Source organism: Crotalus tigris, unplaced genomic scaffold (genome assembly GCF_016545835.1).
Source record: "Crotalus tigris isolate CLP2741 ecotype Arizona unplaced genomic scaffold, ASM1654583v1 scf7180000018468.2839379, whole genome shotgun sequence".
Lineage (NCBI taxonomy): Eukaryota > Metazoa > Chordata > Lepidosauria > Squamata > Viperidae > Crotalus > Crotalus tigris.
Window position 1 is genome coordinate 473,290 of NW_024097024.1, and position 22,030 is coordinate 495,319.

The window sequence follows — 22,030 nt, forward strand, 5'->3', positions numbered from 1 at the left end:
ATTTTTATGTACATAATAATTTATTAAACTTGTATGCTGCCTGACTCTCAATGACTTCGGCTGCTCACAACAATCAAATTATAATAAAATCAGAAAACATAAAAAATAAACACAAAAGATGGCAAGTGTGATGAAATGAGGGGTTTCTCTCTTCCTTGCTAAAGGCCCGGATGAAGGACCAGGTCTTCATGATTCACCAACACCAGCAGAGTGATGGCCATCCAGATCTGAGAGATCATATTGTTTAATTCAAGGAATCTAGAGTATGCTGGCTCTTCAGGATCAAATCAGACAGACATTATAGGTGCTCTCTATTGAACAACTTTCAAAGACATTTTGAAATTGTAAATAAAGTTTCTCACAGGACAATTCTTGTAATCAATTTCAAACTGTTAATTCCAATCCATTAGAACACTTAATCCATTTAAAACTTTCTAAGATCAATATTTTAATTACTCTTTTGCTGTATAATCCATTTTTTTAATTCTAACAAAACTTACACTCATACTTAAGTTTTTTTTCTTAAGGGATTGAAGAAAAAAATCACCAGAGAATATAATACTTGCAGATTTAAAGCCTCTCAATCTTTAAAAAGCAATAAAAAAGTAAAATACAAAGTGATTAAGAAGTGACATTTAATCACACTGATTGCAAATAATTCATAAAGGCCAGCTGTACAAAGTACTTGCAGACAATCTCAAAATCTTATCTTTTTCCAAAAAGGTTTTGGCAGTCTAGATCCACCATCCAATTGCCATTTACCGCTATAATGTCTTCCAGTCTTCAGAAATCAATTCATCATTTCCTTACTGGAAATCCAACTATAATGCAGGCTTAGATTAGTAAAGATTGTTTGTTTATAATTTAGAAGTAAGCATTAGCATGGCTTTATTGTATAAATGAAAAACAAAAAGTTTACATTTTGGCAAACAAATTAAAGAGAGTTGTATAACAAGATAAACCCCTCCATCTTGTTAATGTAAACATGCATGCTGCTTTCTTATCTCTACATTACATGACTCCTTAATTAAAGTGGCTTTTTTTTAGATTTAAGTGTGATTATGAAGCACTTATCACTTGTGGTTGGCACTAATTAGAATTTAAAGCTATGCTTGGTAATTATCTGCATATTGGGGCATTTCAGCATAATTTGTAATAGGTCCTTCTGAAGAGCCTCCATTACAGTGCCACTGGCATAGCATTTATGCATATGGCACAGTACATATGGTGAAAGCCCTATAGGAAGCCAAAATATAGATTCACAGCTTCATATATAGGTAGTTGTCATCTTACAACTGATCACTTAACAACATTCAAAATTATGACAGAATCCCCCAAAGCTACAAAGTTATCAACTGCAAGGAAAGAAGCATATAAATTTGATAAATAAAATAAAGGAAATGAACAATTCTAAACTGTTACAAACGTAACATTTATTTTATGTATCCATGTGAAACAAAAATAAAATACACACAAGTAACAGAATCATAAAACAAAAAAGTGTTTATAAGAGTAAAGATCTGATAAAATTTTAGCATTTAAATAATCAAAGACAGTTGAAGAAATTTCTGTGGTGTCCTTGGTTCTCTCTGAGCTTTTTTGTATTCTTGCAGAGATTGAAAAAAAAAAATTTGGAGGGTCCTTGGTGCTCCCTGAGTTTGATTGTTTCTTGCAGACATTTCATTACCCAACTAAGTAGCATCCTCAGTGCTAGAAGGGAGTGGGGTTTGCTTACTGTGTATATACAAGTGGCTTGCCTTTCATTGTTGGTGGGAGTGTTCTTGATAGTTCTTTGATTAGGCTGTTGTTTACCATTTGGATTCTTTGTCTGAGTTCCTTGAGTTCCACAATATTCCAATTAAGGAATTACCAACTAAGACAATTTGGAGAAAATAATTTTTGAATGAAATATTTCATTTACTTGAATTTCTTGTATCATAAATCAAATATGTGTTCCTTTGTAGCCACGCTTCTATTATTTCAACACAGGATGGATACTTTTAACTACAATAAAATCATTAAAGCATGTACCATTATAAGCCTGAAATTCTGTTCTGTAAGTTAATCCACAGAGTGGAGAAATTAGTTTAAAAGTTAAATGTATTCTTGCCAATTCTTTGGTTTTCTGTTAAACAACAATTTAGTTAGCTTTTTGATTTTGTGAATGGTTATACTTCAACAAAACTCAGATGTTTGTGTGACAACAAATCTTGAATTATATGTGTGTGAGACCATTGTAGAGCTAATTAAGCAAGCACGGTACATTTTTCTGAGGTCTCACATATGGAATTAACACCATCCTTCAAATCAGAGGTCCCCAACCTTTTGGGCACCAGGGACCAGTTCTGTGGAGAGAGGTTTTTCCGCGGACTGGAGGGTGCATGGTTTTGTGTGCTGCCTGCATCCCACGGATGGGGCTTTGCTTGTTTGTGTGGCCCAGTTGCTGGTATACTTCGGCCCGGTACTAGTTCACCGACCAGGGGTTGGGAATCCCTGCTTCAGATGATATGGTTAGAGAAACTAGTAAGATGATGATGCCATAGGAAGTCATTCATTACATCCATCATAATATATACTTATATATGCTAACATATAACACTGATTGCATGCTAAAATGTCCATTTATTGGCTACGTAAGATAAAATGATCTAACATGGTCTACCAGAACATGCCCATACTGACCATGGGATTAACCTGCTTGAAAAACAAAAAGACCGAGACAGGTCCTTCAATCAGTGACAGAACTTGAATTTGTTAGCAAATATGATTTTGATAAATTCATTTATTTGACAAAGGCATTTGACAAAGTAAATCACAACCTACTACTTGATAAGATAGAAAAATGCAGGTTAGACAGCATCACCACCAGATGGATCCGTAGCTGGCTGACCAGCTGTACTCAGCGTGTGGTCATCAATGGAACCACATCTACATTGAGGGGAGTGTGTAGTGGGGTGCCCCAGAGCTCTGTTCTGGGCCCAGTGATCTTCAACATCTTCATCAACGATTTGGAAGAGGGGATAGATGGGGAATTCATGAAATTTGCGGATGACACCAACCTGGCTGGAATAGCCAACACGCCAGAAGACAGGCTTAGGATACAGGAGGATCTGGACAGACCTGAACACTGGGCGCTATCTAACAAAATGAAATTCAACGGTAAAAAAAGTAAGGTTCTACATTTAGGCAAGAAAAACAAAATGTACAGGTATAGTGTAGGGGGTACCTTGCTCAATAGTAGTAACTGTGAGAGGGATCTCGGAGTCCTAGTGGACAATCATTTAAATATGAGCCAGCAGTGTTCTGCAGCTGCCAAAAAAGCCAACACAGTGCTAGGCTGCATTAACAGAGGGATAGAATCAAGATCACGTGAAGTATTAATACCACTTTACAATGCCTTGGTAAGGCCACACTTGGAATACTGCATCCAGTTTTGGTCACCACGATGTAAAAAAGATATTGAGACTCTAGAAGGAGTACAGAGAAGAGCAACAAAGATGATTAGGGGACTGGAGGCTAAAGCATATAAGGAACGGCTGCTGGAATTGGGTATGTCTAGTTTAATGAAGAGAAGGACGAGGGGGGGACGTGATAGCAGTGTTCCAATATCTCAGGGGCTACCACAAAGAAGAGGGAATCAAGCTATTTTCCAAAGAGCCTGAAGGTAGGACAAGAAGCAGTAGATGGGAACTACGGTAACCAAAGAGAGAAGCAACCTAGAACTAAGGAGAAACTTCCTGACAGTTAGAAGAATTAGCCAGTGGAACAACCTGCCTCCAGAAGCGGTGAATGCTCCAACACTGGAAGTTTTTAAGAAGAAACTGGACAGCCATTTGTCCGATATGGTATAGGGTTACCTACCTGAGCAGGGGTTGGATTTGATGACCTCCAAGGTCCCTTCCAACTTTATTATTATTATTATTATTATTATTATTATTATTATTATTATTATTATGAACTAATTGAGACACTGGGTCTATTATAGATGTTGAGAAACCACTTTGTAAACAGTGATAAACCTGTGTTTGTTATAATGATAGGGTATTCCTGTGTATGCATATGGATGGCATAGAGCAGGAATGTCAAACTGCTGGCCCACGGGCTGGATGCATCATACTGAAACCACATCCACCCCATTGCCAGCAATGGGGGAAAGCTATGATACGTTGCGCGACGTCATGTGACGTCGTGGAGTTTGACATGCCTGGTGTAGAGTATTTTGGAGCTAGTAATAATTCTTGTATTTTATAATGCAATAGATTCACTTCTTTTTGAAGAATGTCTGTGCCTATTTGTATAGATTTGTTTGTGATTTGGTTCACATATCAAACTAAACCATAATATTCTTAGTTTTTAACTTAGTTGTGGTGTGTAGCCAGCCATTATGGTTCAAAATTCATAGCTTGGTATGATTATATGCATAATTGTTCTAGTTATATTTAAAAATTCTTAGTCCTTGAATAATTTATTTTTCAGATTCAAATCCAATTCTTGTATCTTACTTTTTCATTTCTTTTTTCCCTTCATAATTTTAAACATCAGTTGGAACAAATGGAACTTGAAGTGCGTGAAATCCCTCCACAGAGCCGAGCCATGTACAGCAGTAGAATGAAGAGCTACAAGCAAGAAATGGAAAAACTTGACACAGATTTTGTGAGTTAATTCATCTATGGCATTTTGAGAGAGGATTCATGAAGTATTTGTTATAGTATATAGCATCATCATTCTTCACTTTAATTAACATTTGACATATGATAGAAACACAACAAATAATAACTAAATTAATTAAATTATTTATTGAATTTTATTATAGATTCATTTTGCCTAGGATCAGAAGTTTCCTCATACAAATACAAATACAACCGTAGGATTTTTTTTTTACATAACTTACTCATATACACTATTATTAATAAAGGTGCATAGTTTACAGAAATACTCGGCATTGTATTTGAGTCAATTACCCACTTTTCTGTCTTTATTATTTTAGGAAAATAAAAAGTGAACCTTGCTTGTATATTGGTCTCTTCCCCGTGTTTTGCTTGATTCTTTTTAATGCAATACTTAGCACAATTATTCTTAATGATGTAATTTAATATAGCTTTCAAAAATCTATTTTGGCTTATTTGTTAGATAATGAAGATAATTTATATTTAAATTAACAGTTCATGTTTTATAGCCTATAGAATTAAATAAAAGCTATTTCATCAAGCATTCAATAATTTTATTTGACTAAACATTTGTCTACTTGGCTGGTGGAAATTAATCAATTTCCATCAGCCAAGCTTTCAGTTAAGCTTCCTATTTCTCAAACTGCGCTAACGAAGAAACTGATATAACACTGAGGCTGAAAAATGGCAAGGGATGTTATCCACTTCCACTACATTTAGGAGAGTGAAGCAACAGTGTTTTCTGGAATATCCATTCTTCTTTGAAGATAGGCAATTGCATTTCAAGATGCATTTCAAGAAAATTCATTTGTCAGTTCCAGATGTAATTTTAAGCATACAGCCAAAGTCTTAGATCTAAGCAAAATATAATTTTAAATAGTACAACTAATCATTTAGTTACAAGTAGCTTTTCCTGATTGTTCTGTAATATTCTGAAACATAAGTTGTGAATAAGAGATATTTGTTATCCAAAAATACAGTATGAAGAAAACTCGAAGCTGGATTTCAGAAATACGATTGTGACTTGCAATATGAATTATCAATGTGGTACAGTAAACCAAGGCAGCTATTTATAAAAGGCTACAGTATTTGTGACATCATAATTTATAAAAAAGGAAACTAGCAAATAACATTTTGATGGTGTTCAGAAAGTGAACAATAATGCAGTTACAATTACAATTGTTCTTGTAATCTTAGATCTCCGAGTCATTTGAGTAAGCCCAACAAAGATATTTCAATCAGATTAAAGAAAGGGCTGCTTTGTACTGGGTGTGCCTCTAGAATTACTACTGCATGATCTACTTATCATCAATTGGGGTGATTTTAGATGTCATTATAGCAGACAAAGATACCAATAGCTACTACAGTATGATACTGATTGTTTTTTGGGCATGCAAATAGAGAAGGATGGAGTCAAACTCATGGACTGTTTATGGGCTTCCCATTGTGGACATTAGGCCTTGGCATAATCTGGCATGGATGTTTTTAATTTTGGGTTTTGTTTTAGAAAGTAATTTTAATAATTATTGTTATAACCCAAATAAAAAAAATCAGATTCAAGAGAACTCTGTCATAGTTTGTAATTCGTCGATGTCTAGTCTGTATATGTGAAAGGATTACATATTCTAATACTTTTCCTAATTCAGATCTTCTGCCACTGTGCTTGATTGAGATTTCCTCCTAGGAGAGATAAAGCTCTGATGTTAAATTTTGTTATCTGTTACTTTTTCCATCCACTTACAACAGGGGTAGTCAACCTTGGCTCTTTTATGACTCGTGGACTTCAACTCCCAGAATTCCTGAGCCAGCACAGCTGGCTTAGGAATTCTGGGAGTTGAAGTCCACGAGTCATAAAAGAACCAAGGTTGACTACCCCTGACTTACAACAAGAGCCAGTTACTTAGAACAATGTATCATTTTTCCTGACTTAATTTACCATTCACTTTGTTCAAAGTGTGGTTAAATATTTATGCCCACTGTCTTGACCAATTATTGTCATGTAGCTTAACATGATATAGTTAGTATGTCTCATACCTGTTTTTTAGAGTTGCCATGTATTCCAGGCTTCTACTGCAACACTAGCAAGATGTGAAGGTTACAACGAGGACTCAAACAAGTCGTTTATTTGTGATGATTACATATACTCATACTGGAAAGCAGCCAGTTATTCCAGTTTCTCTACAATATAACTAACCATTTGAATTATGAAATCACAAACGATCCCCAATAAGATAAGCAATCTTTAATTGTCCTTACAAGAGACATCATAGGACTTAATAGCCATGTTGATTTTACAAAACAAAGCAAGCATGAAAGAAGTATATACAGGTGGTCCTCCGCTTACAAACACAAGCCTCAAATTTCCATTGCTAAGCAAGATAAGTGTTAAGTGAATTTTGCACCATTTTACAACCTTACTTGCCATAGTTAGTAAATGAATAACTGCAGTTTTTGCGTGAATCTGGCTTCCCCATTGATGTGAGAAAGTGGCAAAAAGTGATCACGTGACCTCAGACACTGCAACCATCATAAATACATGCCAGTTGCGAAGCTGCAACAGTCATAAGTGTGAAAAACAGTCATAAGTCATTTTTTCAGTGCTATTGTAATTTTAGATGGTCACTAAACAAATGGTTGTAAGTCGAGGACTGCCTGTATTTAGCCATATGTGTGTTTAAAACTGTGTAGGTAAGTTTTATTGTAAATTCTTAGATTCTGTGTTGAAGGAACAATAAAAACAGTTTTATTGATACTATTTTGCTTCATCTTTTTAGATTTTTGAGAAGTGTGTTAACAAATAAAAAAAGTTAACTTGTTAGCTCTATCTGGTGGTCAAACATGGAATTGCAATATGTGATTATATTGGCAGAAAAAAATTACTCTTTCCTTTTTCATCTGCCCCTTCCCTGAAAAACAGTATTCCTGATTTTCAGAGGCCAGACATTTTAAGAAGCAGTACTACACACACCCACACCCACACCCACACACACACACACACACACACTTGTAATTACAGTAATTGCAATGGTTTATCAGGCTTTCTAAGTGTAACTTTAACTCTTTGTTGCTGTTTAACAATAGTTTAAATTTTTGTAGCTGAGATTTGTAGCCCTAGATAATGCATAGTTTTGCATTTGTTTGCAAAAAAATTGTTTTATTCTAGAGCTATAACACTAGACCAGCAAAAATGACTCACCTGTTACTGCAATCAAGGTCCTATCTATTGTTAAGTTATAGGAAATGTAAAGTTTGCTTTTAGTAACCATACTGAAATTATAAGGTTGTAACTTTAAAAGGCCATATATGTTGAAATACCTGTGTATCAAAGAATAGTAGCACCAAAGAATTAGGGGACTGGAGACTAAAACATATGAAGAATGGTTGCAAGAATTGGGTATGTCTAGTCTAGTGAAAAGAAGGAGTAGGGAAGACATGATAGCAATGTTTCAGTATTTGAGGGGCTGCCACAAAGAAGAGGGGGTCAACCTATTTTTCAAAGCACTAGAAACAATGGATTGAAACTAAAGGAGAGAAGCAACCTAAAATTAAGGAGAAATTTCCTAACAGTGAGAACAATTAACCAGTGGAATGACTTGTCTTCAGAAATTGTGAGTGCTCTGTCACTGGAGACTTTTAAGAAGAGACTGGACAGCCATTTGTCTGAAATGGTATAGGTCTCCTGCTTGACCAGGTGGTTGGACTAGAAGATCTCTAAGGTCCTTCCAATTCTGCTATTCTGTGTTCATGGCCTGTCCTGCAAATAGATAATGTGTTTTGCTGCAAAAGGAAGTCTCCATGTTAAATTCTAAAAAGCAGTATAATGTTCTGCTAAAATGCTCTGGTATATACTTTTAGTTTTTTAAAAAGTAAAAGTATATTAAAACATTTTATTTATTTATTTATTTATTTAATTTTATTTATATGCCGCCCAATCCCAAAGGACTCAGGGCGGCGTACAAAATTAAAACAATCATCTAACAATAAAACAATAAAATAATACAAGTCCGATCATATCCCGGCTCCCCCCGGGGACATCATATCCCGGCTCCCCCCGGGGACATCAGCCCCAGGCCTGCCGGAATAGGAGAGTTTTAATGGCTTTCTTAAAGGCCAGCAGGGTGGGAGTTGTTCGAACCTCGGGGGGAAGTTGATTCCACCAGGTCGGAGCCACCACAGAAAAGGCCCTTCCCCGAGGGCCCGCCGGCCGACGGGACCTGAAGGAGGCCCAATCTATGGGACCTCACCAGTCTCTGGGAACTGTGCGGCAGTATGCGGTCCGGTAAGTAACCTGGCCCTATGCCATGAAGGGCTTTAAAGGTGATAACCAACACCTTGAATTGCGTCCAGAGACCCACAGGAAGCCAGTGTAGCTTGCAGAGGATAGGTGACACGTGGGCGTACCTTGGCGCGCCCACAATCGCTCTCGCGGCTGCATTCTGAACCAACTGCAGCCTCCGAACGCTCTTCAAGGGTAGCCCCATGTAGAGCGCATTACAGTAATCCAGTCTGGAGGTGACAAGGGCATGAGTGACTGTGAGTAAAGCCTCCCGGTCCAAATAAGGCCGCAACTGGTGCACTAGGCGAACCTGTGCAAAGGTCCCCCTGGCCACAGCTGATAGATGTTGTTCCAGATTTAGCTGTGAGTCTAGGAGGACACCCAAGTTGCGTGCCTGCACTGAGGGAGGTAAATTTGCCTCCCCCAGGACTAATGATGGACCATCCAGTTGACCTTTGGGAGGCAAGACCCAGAGCCACTCGGTCTTGTCAGGGTTGAGTCTAAGCCTGTTCACCCCCATCCAGACCCTCACATCTTCCAGGCACTGGCACATCAGATCGACTGCTTCACTGAAAGGACAGGGGGTGGAGATATATAATTGGGTATCATCCGCGTACTGATGATACCTCACCCCATGTCGCCGAATGATCTCACCCAGCGGTTTCATGTAGATGTTAAAAAGGAGGGGGGACAGGACCGAGCCCTGAGCACCCCATGATCGAGGCGCCTAGGGGTCGATCTCTGTCTGCCCGCCAACACCGACTGCGACCTGTCAGAGAGGTAGGAGGAGAACCACCGCAATACGGTGCCACCCACCCCCACCTCTCCGAGACGACGCAGAAGGATACTATGGTCGATGGTATCGAAAGCCGCTGAGAGGTCAAGAAGCACCAGGATAGAGGAATGACCCCTATCCCGGGCTCGCCAGAGGTCATAGGTCAGTGCGACCAAAGCAGTCTCAGTGCTGTAGCCGGGCCTGAAACCAGATTGCAAAGGGTCCAGATAATTAGTTTCATCCAAGGATTGCAAGAGTTGGGACGCCACCACCTTCTCTACAACCTTCCCCACAAAGGGGAGGTTGGAGACAGGACAAAAGTTCTTCAAAACAGCTGGGTCCAGGGAAAGCTTCTTGAGGAGGGGCCTCACTCACCATTTTGGTGAAAGAAGAAATGCATTTACTGTTACTGATATTACCATTGTTCTCTTTGTATACGGACACATTTCACATACCAAGGAAAGAAAAGCTGAGATGGCTAAAGCAAGAAGCCTCACTCAACCAGGGATGTATATGTGTGGCTTTGGTGCCCTATCATTTGGACAGGCTATTTTAGGGTCTGGAATTAGTGGGAGAACCAAATTGCTCTTCATTTTTGTGATATGGCATAACTACAAGGGAAAAAATATAGTTTCTGTTATTCTGATTTGAGAACAGGAAAATTCTAATTTTATAATAACAGTTGAGAAAAGCCATTCAGAGAATATGCAAAAATGATTAATGCTGTATGGTATAAAATATCTGCATTTAGGAGTCATATTGTAGTCTATTTAAAACTTTGTAGATTCTAATGGTGCTTTCATTCAGTGTCTTATTGTCACTTGCATTACCTGAAGTAAAGGCTTCTTAATGGTCTAATGTTCCATCAGCTGAGACATTGAGAGACAGTCTTGTTTATTAAGTACTTGGTTGATAATAGTTCAACCAATTGTTCACATTTTGATTGAGTAGTATTCCACAATGAAGTCTTGCCACAACAAATGGATGAAAAAAGTTAACTGTTTATATTGTATTGTGATAAAAAGCTTAAGTGGAGAATACCTAACAAAATTTCTTTCTGTGTAGGAGTTTGTACTTGGTTAATCAGAGAGTCTGAGAAACAAAAACTTTGCTTTCAGTCATGGCCTAAGAAGAAAAGGTGAAGATGAGTGGACAATTATAGAAGACACCAGAGCTTGGAGTAAATCAGAGGTCTCTCTTCATTTATCTCTTATCTCTTGGCAGAAGACTCCCAGATATGAATTGGCTATATTAAAAACCTTATTGCAGACAAGAATGACATATTAAACACAACTGATTGGTTATTTATATATGTATGTATTTATGTATTAAGTTTTTATTCTCCAGTTATAAACTGCCATTTGGTACCTCACAGTAACAGAACACAATGTAGTAACATCAAGGAATATGTAAGATAAATACACTAAAAAGACCTGGTATCAGATTTCCAACCCCCTTCAGAAAAACTCTCTATTGAGCATATTCTGGAAGGCAGATAATATTGGACATGAATGAATTTCTGATGGGAGGCCAATCCAAAGAGCTAGTCCCATCATAGAAAAATGTTTTTCATGATGAGACAACTCTCCTAACCTCCTGAAAATGGGCACAAACAATTGGACATAACTTGGGAACCGGAGGGATATGGTCCTGTAGATAACTTAATGCAAAGCTATAAAGGGCTCTACTAGTTAAAGTATCAATACTTTAAATTCAACCCAGAAGATTATAAGCTTGTAAACTTACAAGAAGCTGATGCACAGCCCCCGAAACATAATATGTACCCATCAGAAAGCACCCATGAACATCAAGGTTACTGTCTTTTACACCTTTTGGGTGTTCTTTAAAAGTAGCCCATGTAGAATACTTTATAGAGTCCAGTCATATGGTGAGGAAAGCATAAACCTTTGCAGTCAGGTTTTAATATCCCAAATAAAACTGCAGCTGGTATGGCTGTAGAGCCGGGCAGTCAGACGGACAGCTAAAGCTTGCAAAGACCAAATGTTCTCCATTTTGTTGCACAACCTTTGGAGAGGACCTTTAGATTTTAATTTTTTGTTCGCTTTGTTCCTCTACTTTTCAGCCTGGAGTCAAGAATAGAGATTGGAGAGCAGAGGGAGAGTATAGTTTTAGCACCTAATTGCAGTCAACAAATTTGTCCCTCCCAGCTTTTTTGTTCTGTTTATTTAAGTAATGTGGCTTTCTGGGAAGGGGGGGAAGAGGGTTAAGCAAGGAAAAGGTAATAGGAAGCTCATTCTGAATCTGTCTTTTATGCAAGGGTTGGCTTCCCAAAGCCTAGCCAGAAGCAGGAGAGCTTTGCAGCCTTCCAATGGCCAGATGATTAGATGTGGCTGATCGGTGCAGAAAGCTCTGAAAGCAGCTACCATTTCTGCAAGGAATTGTCAGGGCTCTGAAAATGATGGCTGCTTCTGGGAGGCATAGGGAGCAGTCCTGTGTGCTGCAGGCCTGTCAGGGTAAGATGGGAGGAAAAGTGATGGAGGGGGTGCTCCAGCATTCCCGTGGTCTGTTGTAAGGGCAAATAATATGGTGGTACTGTAGCTGTTGTAACATTGAAACAGGATCATATGTAGTTTTGGTGTTGGTCATAACTTTGAACCATCGTTAAGTGGCCTGCCATTTCTCGAGGACTGCTATACATCCTTTTCTTATGTCAGGAGGAGCATATAACCAATTTTCTTTGTTACCAGACCAAGTATAAGACTCAGACTCAGTAAAGGAGAATATTTTTAGCACAGGATTGAAACGAGGGGGCCTTAGTGCTTTCTGAGCTTGGTTATTGCAGAGCTTTCATTATCCCAAACTAGTTTATAGTGCACTGGGTATATGAGAAGGGAAAATGCAATCAGATCTTCCAAACTCTATTACTATAGCATATATCTATAACTATAGTTGCAATCAAACCTGTGGCCTCCTTTTCTTGGTGTAACCTTGGTGTATCTTGAACGGCTGGCATCAATCTTGAAAACATCATTGTGTTTTCCCTTTTCTTCCTCAGAAGTTAGGAAACAGCCACCTGAATTTCTTCCTAGTGGTTTCTTTCTTACAAGGCCTAAAATGTATTTTTGTACATGTTGTGTACATATAAACAATCAGAACACTCCACCCACCCCCATGCACTGATGGTGTTATTTAGCCTGTTAATAAAACATTTGCAGGAAGAGAAATAAGTTTGGAGGATAATAAGAACCCAATAATTCAACTCTGAGTTACATGCTGTCTGTTCTCCATTATGCATCTCAACAAACATTTTAATCAAGCCCTCTTTAACATAACTGATAGGCGAGCTAGCTGAAGGACAGATTGCTTTACAATTAAGTGGATATAGATACTTTTCAAATACTTGCAAGAATTCCAGATAGAAGAATTCTTTATCTTCTCACTCCAAAATGAAGGACTTGAAGGAATAATGTATTTAAATTACAAGAAAACAAATTTCAGTTGAATGTTGGAAAATTTTCCTAACAGTAAAAACAGTTTGACAGTGGGACCAAATATCTAGGGAGATGGTGGTTCCTGTACACAATATGTTTTGAAATGGACAATCAACTGCCTGGGATCCTGCAATTTGAATTAAGCAGAAGGTTGGACTGAACTGTCTAATCAGTTTAGGAGAAATTGAACCATATAAGAAAATCAGCTAAAATTCAGTGGTATATCCAAATTCATGGAAAGTGTATTCTTTTGCACAAGAAAATATTTACGACAGAAAACAGTTACGTCTAAAACTCATCATGATGAAGAGATCTCATAAAGATTATGAAGGACAATTTAACAATCTTAATTAATAATTAACCTCTGGGGATATAGATGTTTTAATCAAGATTTCTGAGAGACAGTTTAAGATGAAGTTCGTATTGTTTTCTTAAAAATTCAGTCCTGCATTGACTTTTTTCTGGGTCTTAAAGATTCTTGGTGTGCCAAGCTACTGAATTATTGAAGAAAAATTTAATAAATTTAAAAAAGAAAGTGAAGTTTGTTAAGTCATATTGCACTCATCCAAATAATATTCCCTACTATAAATTTCTTTTAGATGATACTAAACATTTCAATGACTTGGATCATGTATCATTCTGTTATCATCTATTTTAACTACTACGACTTGTTGAATAAATGAAATGATTTCACTGCTCTTTTTAGAATAAAACATAAACAGTGGCTTCCAAACTGCAAAAGCTGAGTCCTTGTATCACGAACAAATCATAAAACTTGTGGCACAGTGGTTAGAATGTAGTATTGCAGGCAAACTCTGCCCACAGCCGGGACTTCGATCCTAATCGGGCTTGAGGTTGACTCAATCTTCTATCCTTCCAAAATCAGAAAAATTAGGAACAAGATTGTTGGGGGCAATATTGTAAATATTGCAATATTGTGGGAACTGCTCAGAGAGTGCTGTAAGCAATATGGTGTGGTATATAAGTCTAAGTGCTATTGCTATTGCTCTGTAGCATTATATTTTAATCCAGACAATGCTAATGGGAGATTTGGTTCCACTAAAAACTCAGGGGTAACAAAATGTACCCGATCGATTGATTTTGTTTTGTGGTTTTGCTTTTGTTTTTACAAAAACTGGTTGAATACAGAAAGTGGAGGATGAATAAAGGCCAAGGAAACGGTGAAAAGTAGTTCCTCTGCTTTGGAACATTTTAAAATATAATCAGCAATATGGTTAGCAAAATTAAGGAATCAATTTCTGAACACAGGACAGTGAAGGAAATTCTGTTCCTAATTGCCATCATAACCTGTGGACTACCTATATCTGCCTAGTGATTTGAGAATTCTTGTAAATTTGTATAGACAAGGAAGAATTATAAAAAATAAGTACTAAGGAGAGTGCTTTCTTGATAATATTCTTCGTGATATAGTCACCTGTCTGATCAGTTTTTTCCTCTGACTACATTATTAATCTCCCTGGCCTAGTGGAATTTTGTTTCTGAGTTTTGTCCAAGCAATATATTCTATTGAATCTTGACTACAGTTTTTCATGAGATTTCATGAAATCTCTTTAGACAAATAGGTAAACTGTTTTTAAGGGCTACAGCAAAAATAAATAATTTTTAAAAAACTAAAAATCCAGCTGCCCATCTAAAGAACTACTTCACTGTGATTATTTTGCTCGCTTTTGAAACTCAGGAGCATCTGAGCATCATTATCAGTTTATACAGACTAAAACAAGAAAGAAGGACTTTCTTGGTGACCTTCTGACAACCTACAGAGCTGTCAAAATAGATGAATTAGTGCATGTGACAGAAGAATAGCAAAATGATAAAAACAGGAAATAACTATATGTTCACATCAGTTTTTTTTTTTAAAAAAAACTTTCACTGGAGTTTAGCCTCTTTCTCCAAAGTCAATGATTCAAATTTGGACTGTGCATTCAAAGAAGATGATTTATTTTTAAAAGAGAAAATTTTAATATTAAAGAATTAGGAAGATATCTTTTTATCTTTGTTTTTTTTAAATAACAACACTAGATGGCACTGTTCGTTTGCAAAGTGAGTTAAGAGCTTGGTTTTTTGTGTGCGCGTGCGGTAGTAAATGAAATTATTATTTCATGAATAAAATATTTCTGGTGGGATTTGCATTTCTATATTGGCTGAGGATACTGTGTTGAATGTTTTATTAACTAGCCCAGTGCAACTGTCAGCCTATTAAAGAGATCCAATGGACCCTGTTTAGCTAAATAAACTAAGTAAATCCAATTCGTCAAATTGTGTTCCTGGCTATTTATTTTCCATTCTTTTGATGTACAGTTTATTTTAAGTTAGAGCCACACATATTTAAAAATTAATGGGAAAATATAATTTAGTATTTGGAACATAAAGAGACTAATTGTCCCAGAAAAAAAAGAGTAGCTTTTCTTCTAAGATGAAATTGTTTTGAAGAAATGAACTTCTATTCTGAGATGATTATGTATCCTGTGCTATAATCAGTTTAGAAAAGAAACAATTAACTTTCAGAAAAATCAGATAGAACCCAAATATACTGGAAATCACAGCAGACAGTTAAACATTGTTGCAAAACTTAATATCTTAAAAAAATCTCCATATACTTTGCAAAATGATGGGGTGATTTACTTAAAAATGTTAACAATTGAATCATTGAATCAATTCAAAATCTTAAGAGTATAATTACAGATTTGGATGAATCTTTACTTTGTTTGCTCTCACAACAATCCTGATATATTACTATTCTCATTTTATTATAAGAATTTTAAAAATAGAAGTTTTCTTCTAGTGGAGTTTGTCTCTTAAAGGTTTCGTGGGAATATCCAGGCAGTTTCCTTGACAATTTTCTTGGAATTGGTTTGCCATTACCTTTTTCTAGGATGATTTCCCTGTTTAGCCTGTAGCCTTGGAATATAATCACATTTAAATCATTCCCATATTTAGGAATGCAGAACTCATATACATCTAAATTGTTGCCAGCAAATTTGGTTTTCTCTGCAGGCAAGGAAACGCTAGTTTGGTACTTATAAAAATGTGTAATCTATTAGCTTTTGGAACTAACCAATGAGGTTTAGAACTAACTTATTCTCTTTGCCATATTGCAAAGAGAATAATTTGATGGCCATAGTTAGTTATCTGATTGTTTTATTCCATTTTAATATTGACATATTAAAAATGCAGTGACCTTTGTTTATTTCTTTGTGAAGTTTGATTTGAAGCTTGAGGAGAAAGGAAAGTCATATCATTATTTCTTTGTGCTTTTGATTCAGATTCATTACTATTATTTGTCTAATCTAATGCTGGTGTCAATTTGAACATAATAATAATAATAATAATAATAGTAGTAGTAGTAGTAGTAGTAGTAGTAGTAGTAGTAGTAGTAGTAGTAGTAAAGTTGGAAGGGACCTTGAAGGTCATCTAGTCCAACCCCCTGCTCAGGCAGGAAACTCTATACCATTTCGGACAAATGGCTGTCCAGTCTCTTCTTAAAAATCTCCAGTGTTGGAGCATTCACCGCTTCTGGAGGCAGGTTGTTCCACTGGTTAATTGTTCTAACTGTCAGGAAGTTTCTCCTTAGTTCTAGGTTGCTTCTCTCCTTGCTTAGTTTCTACCCGTTGCTTCTTGTCCTGCCTTCAGGTGCCTTGGAAAATAGCTTGACACCCTGTTCTTTGTGGCAGCCCCTGAGATATTGGAACACTGCTATCATGCCCCCCCCTCGTCCTTCTCTTCATTAAACTAGACATACCCAATTCCAGCAACCGTTCCTTATATGCTTTAGCCTCCAGTCCCCTAATCATCTTTGTTGCTCTTCTCTGTACTCTTTCTAGGGTCTCGACATCTTTTTTACATCGCGGTGACCAAAACTGGATGCAGTATTCCAAGTGTGGCCTTACCAAGGCATTGTAAAGTGATATTAACACTTCACGTGATCTTGATTCTGTCCCTCTGTTAATGGAACCTAGCACTGTGTTGGCCTTTTTGGCAGCTGCAGCACACTGCTGGCTTATATTTAGGTGATTGTCCACTAGGACTCCGAGGTCTCTCTTACAGTTACTACTATTGAGCAAGGTACCCCCTATACTATACCTGTGCATTTGGTTTTTCTTGCCTAAATGTAGAACCTTACTTTTTTCACCACTGAATTTAATTTTGTTAGATAGCGCCCAGTGTTCATGTCTGTCCAGATCCTTCTGTATCTTAAGCCTGTCTTCTGGAGTGTTGGCTATTCCTACCAGCTTGGTGTCATCTGCAAATTTGATGAGTTCCCCATCTATCCTCTTGTCCAAATCGTTGATATAGATATTGAAGATCACTGGGCCCAGAACAGAGCCCTGGGGCACCCCACTATACACTTCCCTCCATGTAAATGCGGTTCTATTGAGGACCACACTCTGAGTACGGCCGGTCAGCCAGCTATGGATCCATCTGGTAGTGGTGCTTTCTACCCCACATTTTTCTATCTTGTCAAGTAGTAGGTTGTGATCTACTTTATCAAATGCCTTACTGAAGTCCAAGTAAATTATGTCCACAGCATTCCTCTGATCCACTAATTTTGTCACTTGGTCAAAGAATGCAATAAGATTTGTCTGGCATGATCTATTTTTGACAAACTCATGTTGGCTTTTAGTAACATGCTTGTTTAGCTATCATAATGTTGCCAGTGAGAGTTGATATAATCATATGCATGGAGTTACTGAATCACATAGCTTATTGGACTAGAATGTGATCAAAATCTTTTATGGGAAGAGTTCATATTTTGAAATTACAGTGGAAAGGAGCAAAAATAACATTAGTTTGTATAAATTAGATCAATTTGCCTGTCATTTGATAAACAAGATCATTGCCTAATCAAATCAACTAAAAAAATGCACTGAGGGCAATAATTTTGCAGGGCAAGGATAATTAAAACTACTCACAAAATCCCCCCCCCCCCGGATTGGCCCAGTTAAAAGTGATAATTTTATGACTGATGAGGAAGGGATTCTTTTTTTTTTTGATTGTTTGTGTGTTTGTGTGTGTTTAATTTGAGTCAACAAAATGAATTGATAGAATACACTTGTATTCCATTTACACTTTTGAATTACATTAGCAATGAATGTTTTTATAAAGATTTGGGGAAATGGTGAGAAAATACATTTAATATATATATAGTATAAGAAATACATTGTACATTTGATCTTGCTCTTTCTATCTTGATTTTGCCTATCCACTTTGTATATGGACGTACTTGGTTATCTTGACATCTTTAAAATCTGACTCTGAGGAGTTGCTGTTTTTGTATTTATTTTTCACATTTATATAGTTGCCCATCTCACAAAAAGCAATTCTGGGTGATGTAGAACAACCAATAAAACAAATATATACAATAATTAAAAAATATAAAAGTATTATTAAAATAAGTATTAAAAATTAAAAGTGTACATACCACATGGAGAGAGTAAAAGAATGTCTCTGGTTCACTGAGGCCACAGGCCTGGTGACACAGCCAAGTCTTGAGGGGGGTTCCCAAATGAAGACAAGGATGGAGCCAAACTGACTTCAGTGAAGAGTTACAGTATATTGTCTGGTATTTATTTATTGTATTTTAAATGGATTTAACATAAAATAAATACTGTTTTTAGTTACATGCATCCTTCATATTCTGGATTTTAAGCAGAATTTGTAAAATTGTAATTTTAATATTATTATTGTGACATAGTGCCTTCTACTTAAGACATCCAGATACACCAGCAAAGGGAAATAATGTGTTAGTATGCTGTTCTGCTTGTTCTGTATATTAGTTATTTGAGATGGAAATTTAAAACATGTGCATTCTAATTGATTTACATGCTATATTTCCCATATATAGTGAGAATTACATGCTATGCTACTGTTTCTATTGGTACATTTGCACTAATGATTGAACTTATGTTTCTTGTTGAATATATACATAATTGACTACTTTTGACCAATGCATCCCAGAAAACATTGTCCCATGTTGTTTCATTATAACATACTTGTCAAATTAAAATGAGAGACTGTAAATTCACTCAGGGCTAACCAGTTTCATGACTGGGTCAAAGTTAAAACAAAATTATATCAAGGAAGAATTACTTTCCTAAATTCAGCAATCCAAAATCTGGATTTGTGAAATCCAGGTTGTGCAAGCAATCTTCTGTTAACACAAAAATATTTTTCTCTTGTTTTCTATCTTACAACTGTGGGTGTTCCCTAAACTTCTTCCAATCATTCAGAGGTAATTTAAAGACCACTAGTCTTAGGAAAGAAGAAAAAAAAAACCCTTCCCCTTTGGTCACTGTCCCTTATCCAATGTTTTTTGTCACCTAAGTATTGATGGACATCACTTGGTACATTTAATAATTGAGATGTCCTGTCATACTGGTCAGAAGAGGTGTATTTTAATTAGATTTATGCAATCTATAATGTATATAGGTTTTTCTTGTATCACTATATAATTACAACTTTGCTATAATTCCTATAATTGTACTAGGTTATGTAAGCATTTGGATTACTAATAACTATTTCTCCAGGACATTCTTTGTCACAGAGTTACATTTTTATGCAGAAGTATAGCTAGATTACTTTTACTCAGCTAAGGCTGTCCTTATATATTATGGGTGTCAAACTTGCCGCGTCACGTGACGTGTCATGATGTATCGCGACTTTTTTTGCATTGTCGGAGCTGGGGTGGGCACGGCCTCAACATGTGCAACTGGCCTGCGGGCCAGCAGTTTGACACCCCTGTTATACATTATCATTTTAGCCATTGCCTATCCACTGCAGGATGAAGGCCTTTCCAACCAATATGGTCCTGAGCTTTCTGTTTCCAGTTAGGTTCTGTTGCCAATTAGGCTTCGATCCATCTTGTTTTAGGTGTCTTTCGTGGATATTTTTTTATCAAGTGGGATCCTTTCTATTACTGCCTTGGTCCACCTGCCATCAATTCTTCTTGCTATGTGACCAGCCCATTTCCATTTCAATTCTTTACTCTCTTGATGATATCTAGCATGGGTGTTGTCATTGTGCTATACACATATGGTACTTGGATTTGGGACATGTATGTTATCCTGTGTTATATAAACTGTCTATCAAGATAAACTACATAGTAAGAGATCAAAGGCCAACCCATATTAAGAGAGTTTATGGGGTTTTAGTGGAATTGGACTCAGAACCTGAATTAGTTAAAGATTGTATGATTAAATGGGCACAGAATATTGGTGAAACGATTTCAATGGATACCTGGGAACTTATTTGGATAAGAAATGTTAAATTCACACAAGCGCAAAATTTAAGAGAGAATTTTTATAAGATGTTTTATAGATGGCACCTTGACCCAAAGAAAATGTCCATTATGTACCCTAATCTGCAGCCGAAATGCTGGAGATGTGGACATTTGGATGCTACTTATTATCATACTTGGTGGACGTGTAAGCATATAAAAGCTTTTTGGATTAAGATATGGTGGAATATCCAAAGAATTTTTAAACGGAGGGTAAAATTTACTCCGCAATTATTTTTACTAGGTATTGTTACTGATTGTGATGCTAAGGAGGTTATATTGATGTTAAATTTGATTACAGCCGCTAGGCTGTTAATAGGGCAATATTGGAAGAAGGAATCCTTGCCTACTTTGCAAGAGTGGTTTCACAAAGTTTCGTATCTGGCAGAAATGGCAAAGATTTCGGCTTTTTTAAAGGAGCAATCTCAAGAGAAATTCTTTGCAGTATGGGAAAAATGGATAAATTTCATACAATATAATTTGGATATGGAAAAATACCATTTAGCTTTTTTATAATTTGTAATGATTGTTTTTTCCTTCTTTCTTTCTTCCTTTTTTCTTTACGTATTATTATTTATATATATATTTTTTATATATATGTTCTATTTTTCGTCTACTTTTTTCTTTTTTCTTTCTCTCTCTCTTTTCTTTTCCCTTTTTTTTCTTTCTTTTTTAGTATATATTATTCATTTTAAAGTTTATGTTATGCATATTATTATTACATATATTATTATATATATTATTATTATGACCTTTATTATTTTTATTAATTACTTTATAAATTGTAAACGTTATTTTTTAAAATTTGTTAAATAATCCTATATTCAGTTCTGGGAAGTCGGGGGGGGGAGGGTGGGGTGGTTTGGGAGGAGGGGGGATGTTTATTTGTAAAATTTTTGAAAAATTTCAATAAAAAAAAAAAAAGATAAACTACATAGTGGAAGCTTATGCTTACTTGGAAAAAATGAAATGAATTATGAAAGGGGTGAAATCTAATACAGTGTATTTCAAGGTAGTTTCTCTACATAAACTTCAATGTTAGCTGTATGGACTCATTGTACGTTATTTCTGAAATACTATGTCTAGAAATGAGTTATAATTTACAGTATATTTCATATGCTAGTATTATGGACTAGTATTATTGTTTACGAAAATGTGGAAATGGATTTCTCATTTTTAACATGTTCAAGAATAAAGCATATCTTCTAATTTTGTTTTCAAAGTTATTTCTTATTTGACCATTACCCTTTTCCTTAATAACTGAAGTACTAGGTTGTTCTTCAGTATCAGCCCAAACAGGAAAACATGTATTTTATCTATTGACAAAAAAGTAGATAAATCAAATTTCATGTGGAATTTGCAGAATATTTTAATAACTTTTTGACATTTTCCTGTAGTCTTTATTTACCTTATCAATATCTGTTTTGACATATGACTGTCATCTCTTTAAATTAAGCTAAACCAATAAATTATACATGTTGTGTTTACACACCTGATGAAAGCTGACATTTTGGAGAAGTGTTAAAATATACTGACAGTTCTTGTTCATAAGCTCCTTTAGTAAAT

The 22,030-nt window shown here is 36.2% G+C and overlaps 1 protein-coding gene across 4 annotated transcripts in view; it reads left to right on the forward strand.

The window, feature by feature from the left end:
• Positions 1–22,030, forward strand: part of VTI1A (vesicle transport through interaction with t-SNAREs 1A) — a 232,247-nt gene that overhangs the window by 8,423 nt on the left and 201,794 nt on the right. For all 4 annotated transcript variants that reach the window (XM_039352665.1, XM_039352663.1, XM_039352666.1 and 1 more), the window contains exon 3: positions 4,543–4,653. In XM_039352665.1, coding sequence (XP_039208599.1) covers positions 4,543–4,653 — 111 coding nt within the window. The remainder of the gene's footprint in view (positions 1–4,542; positions 4,654–22,030) is intronic.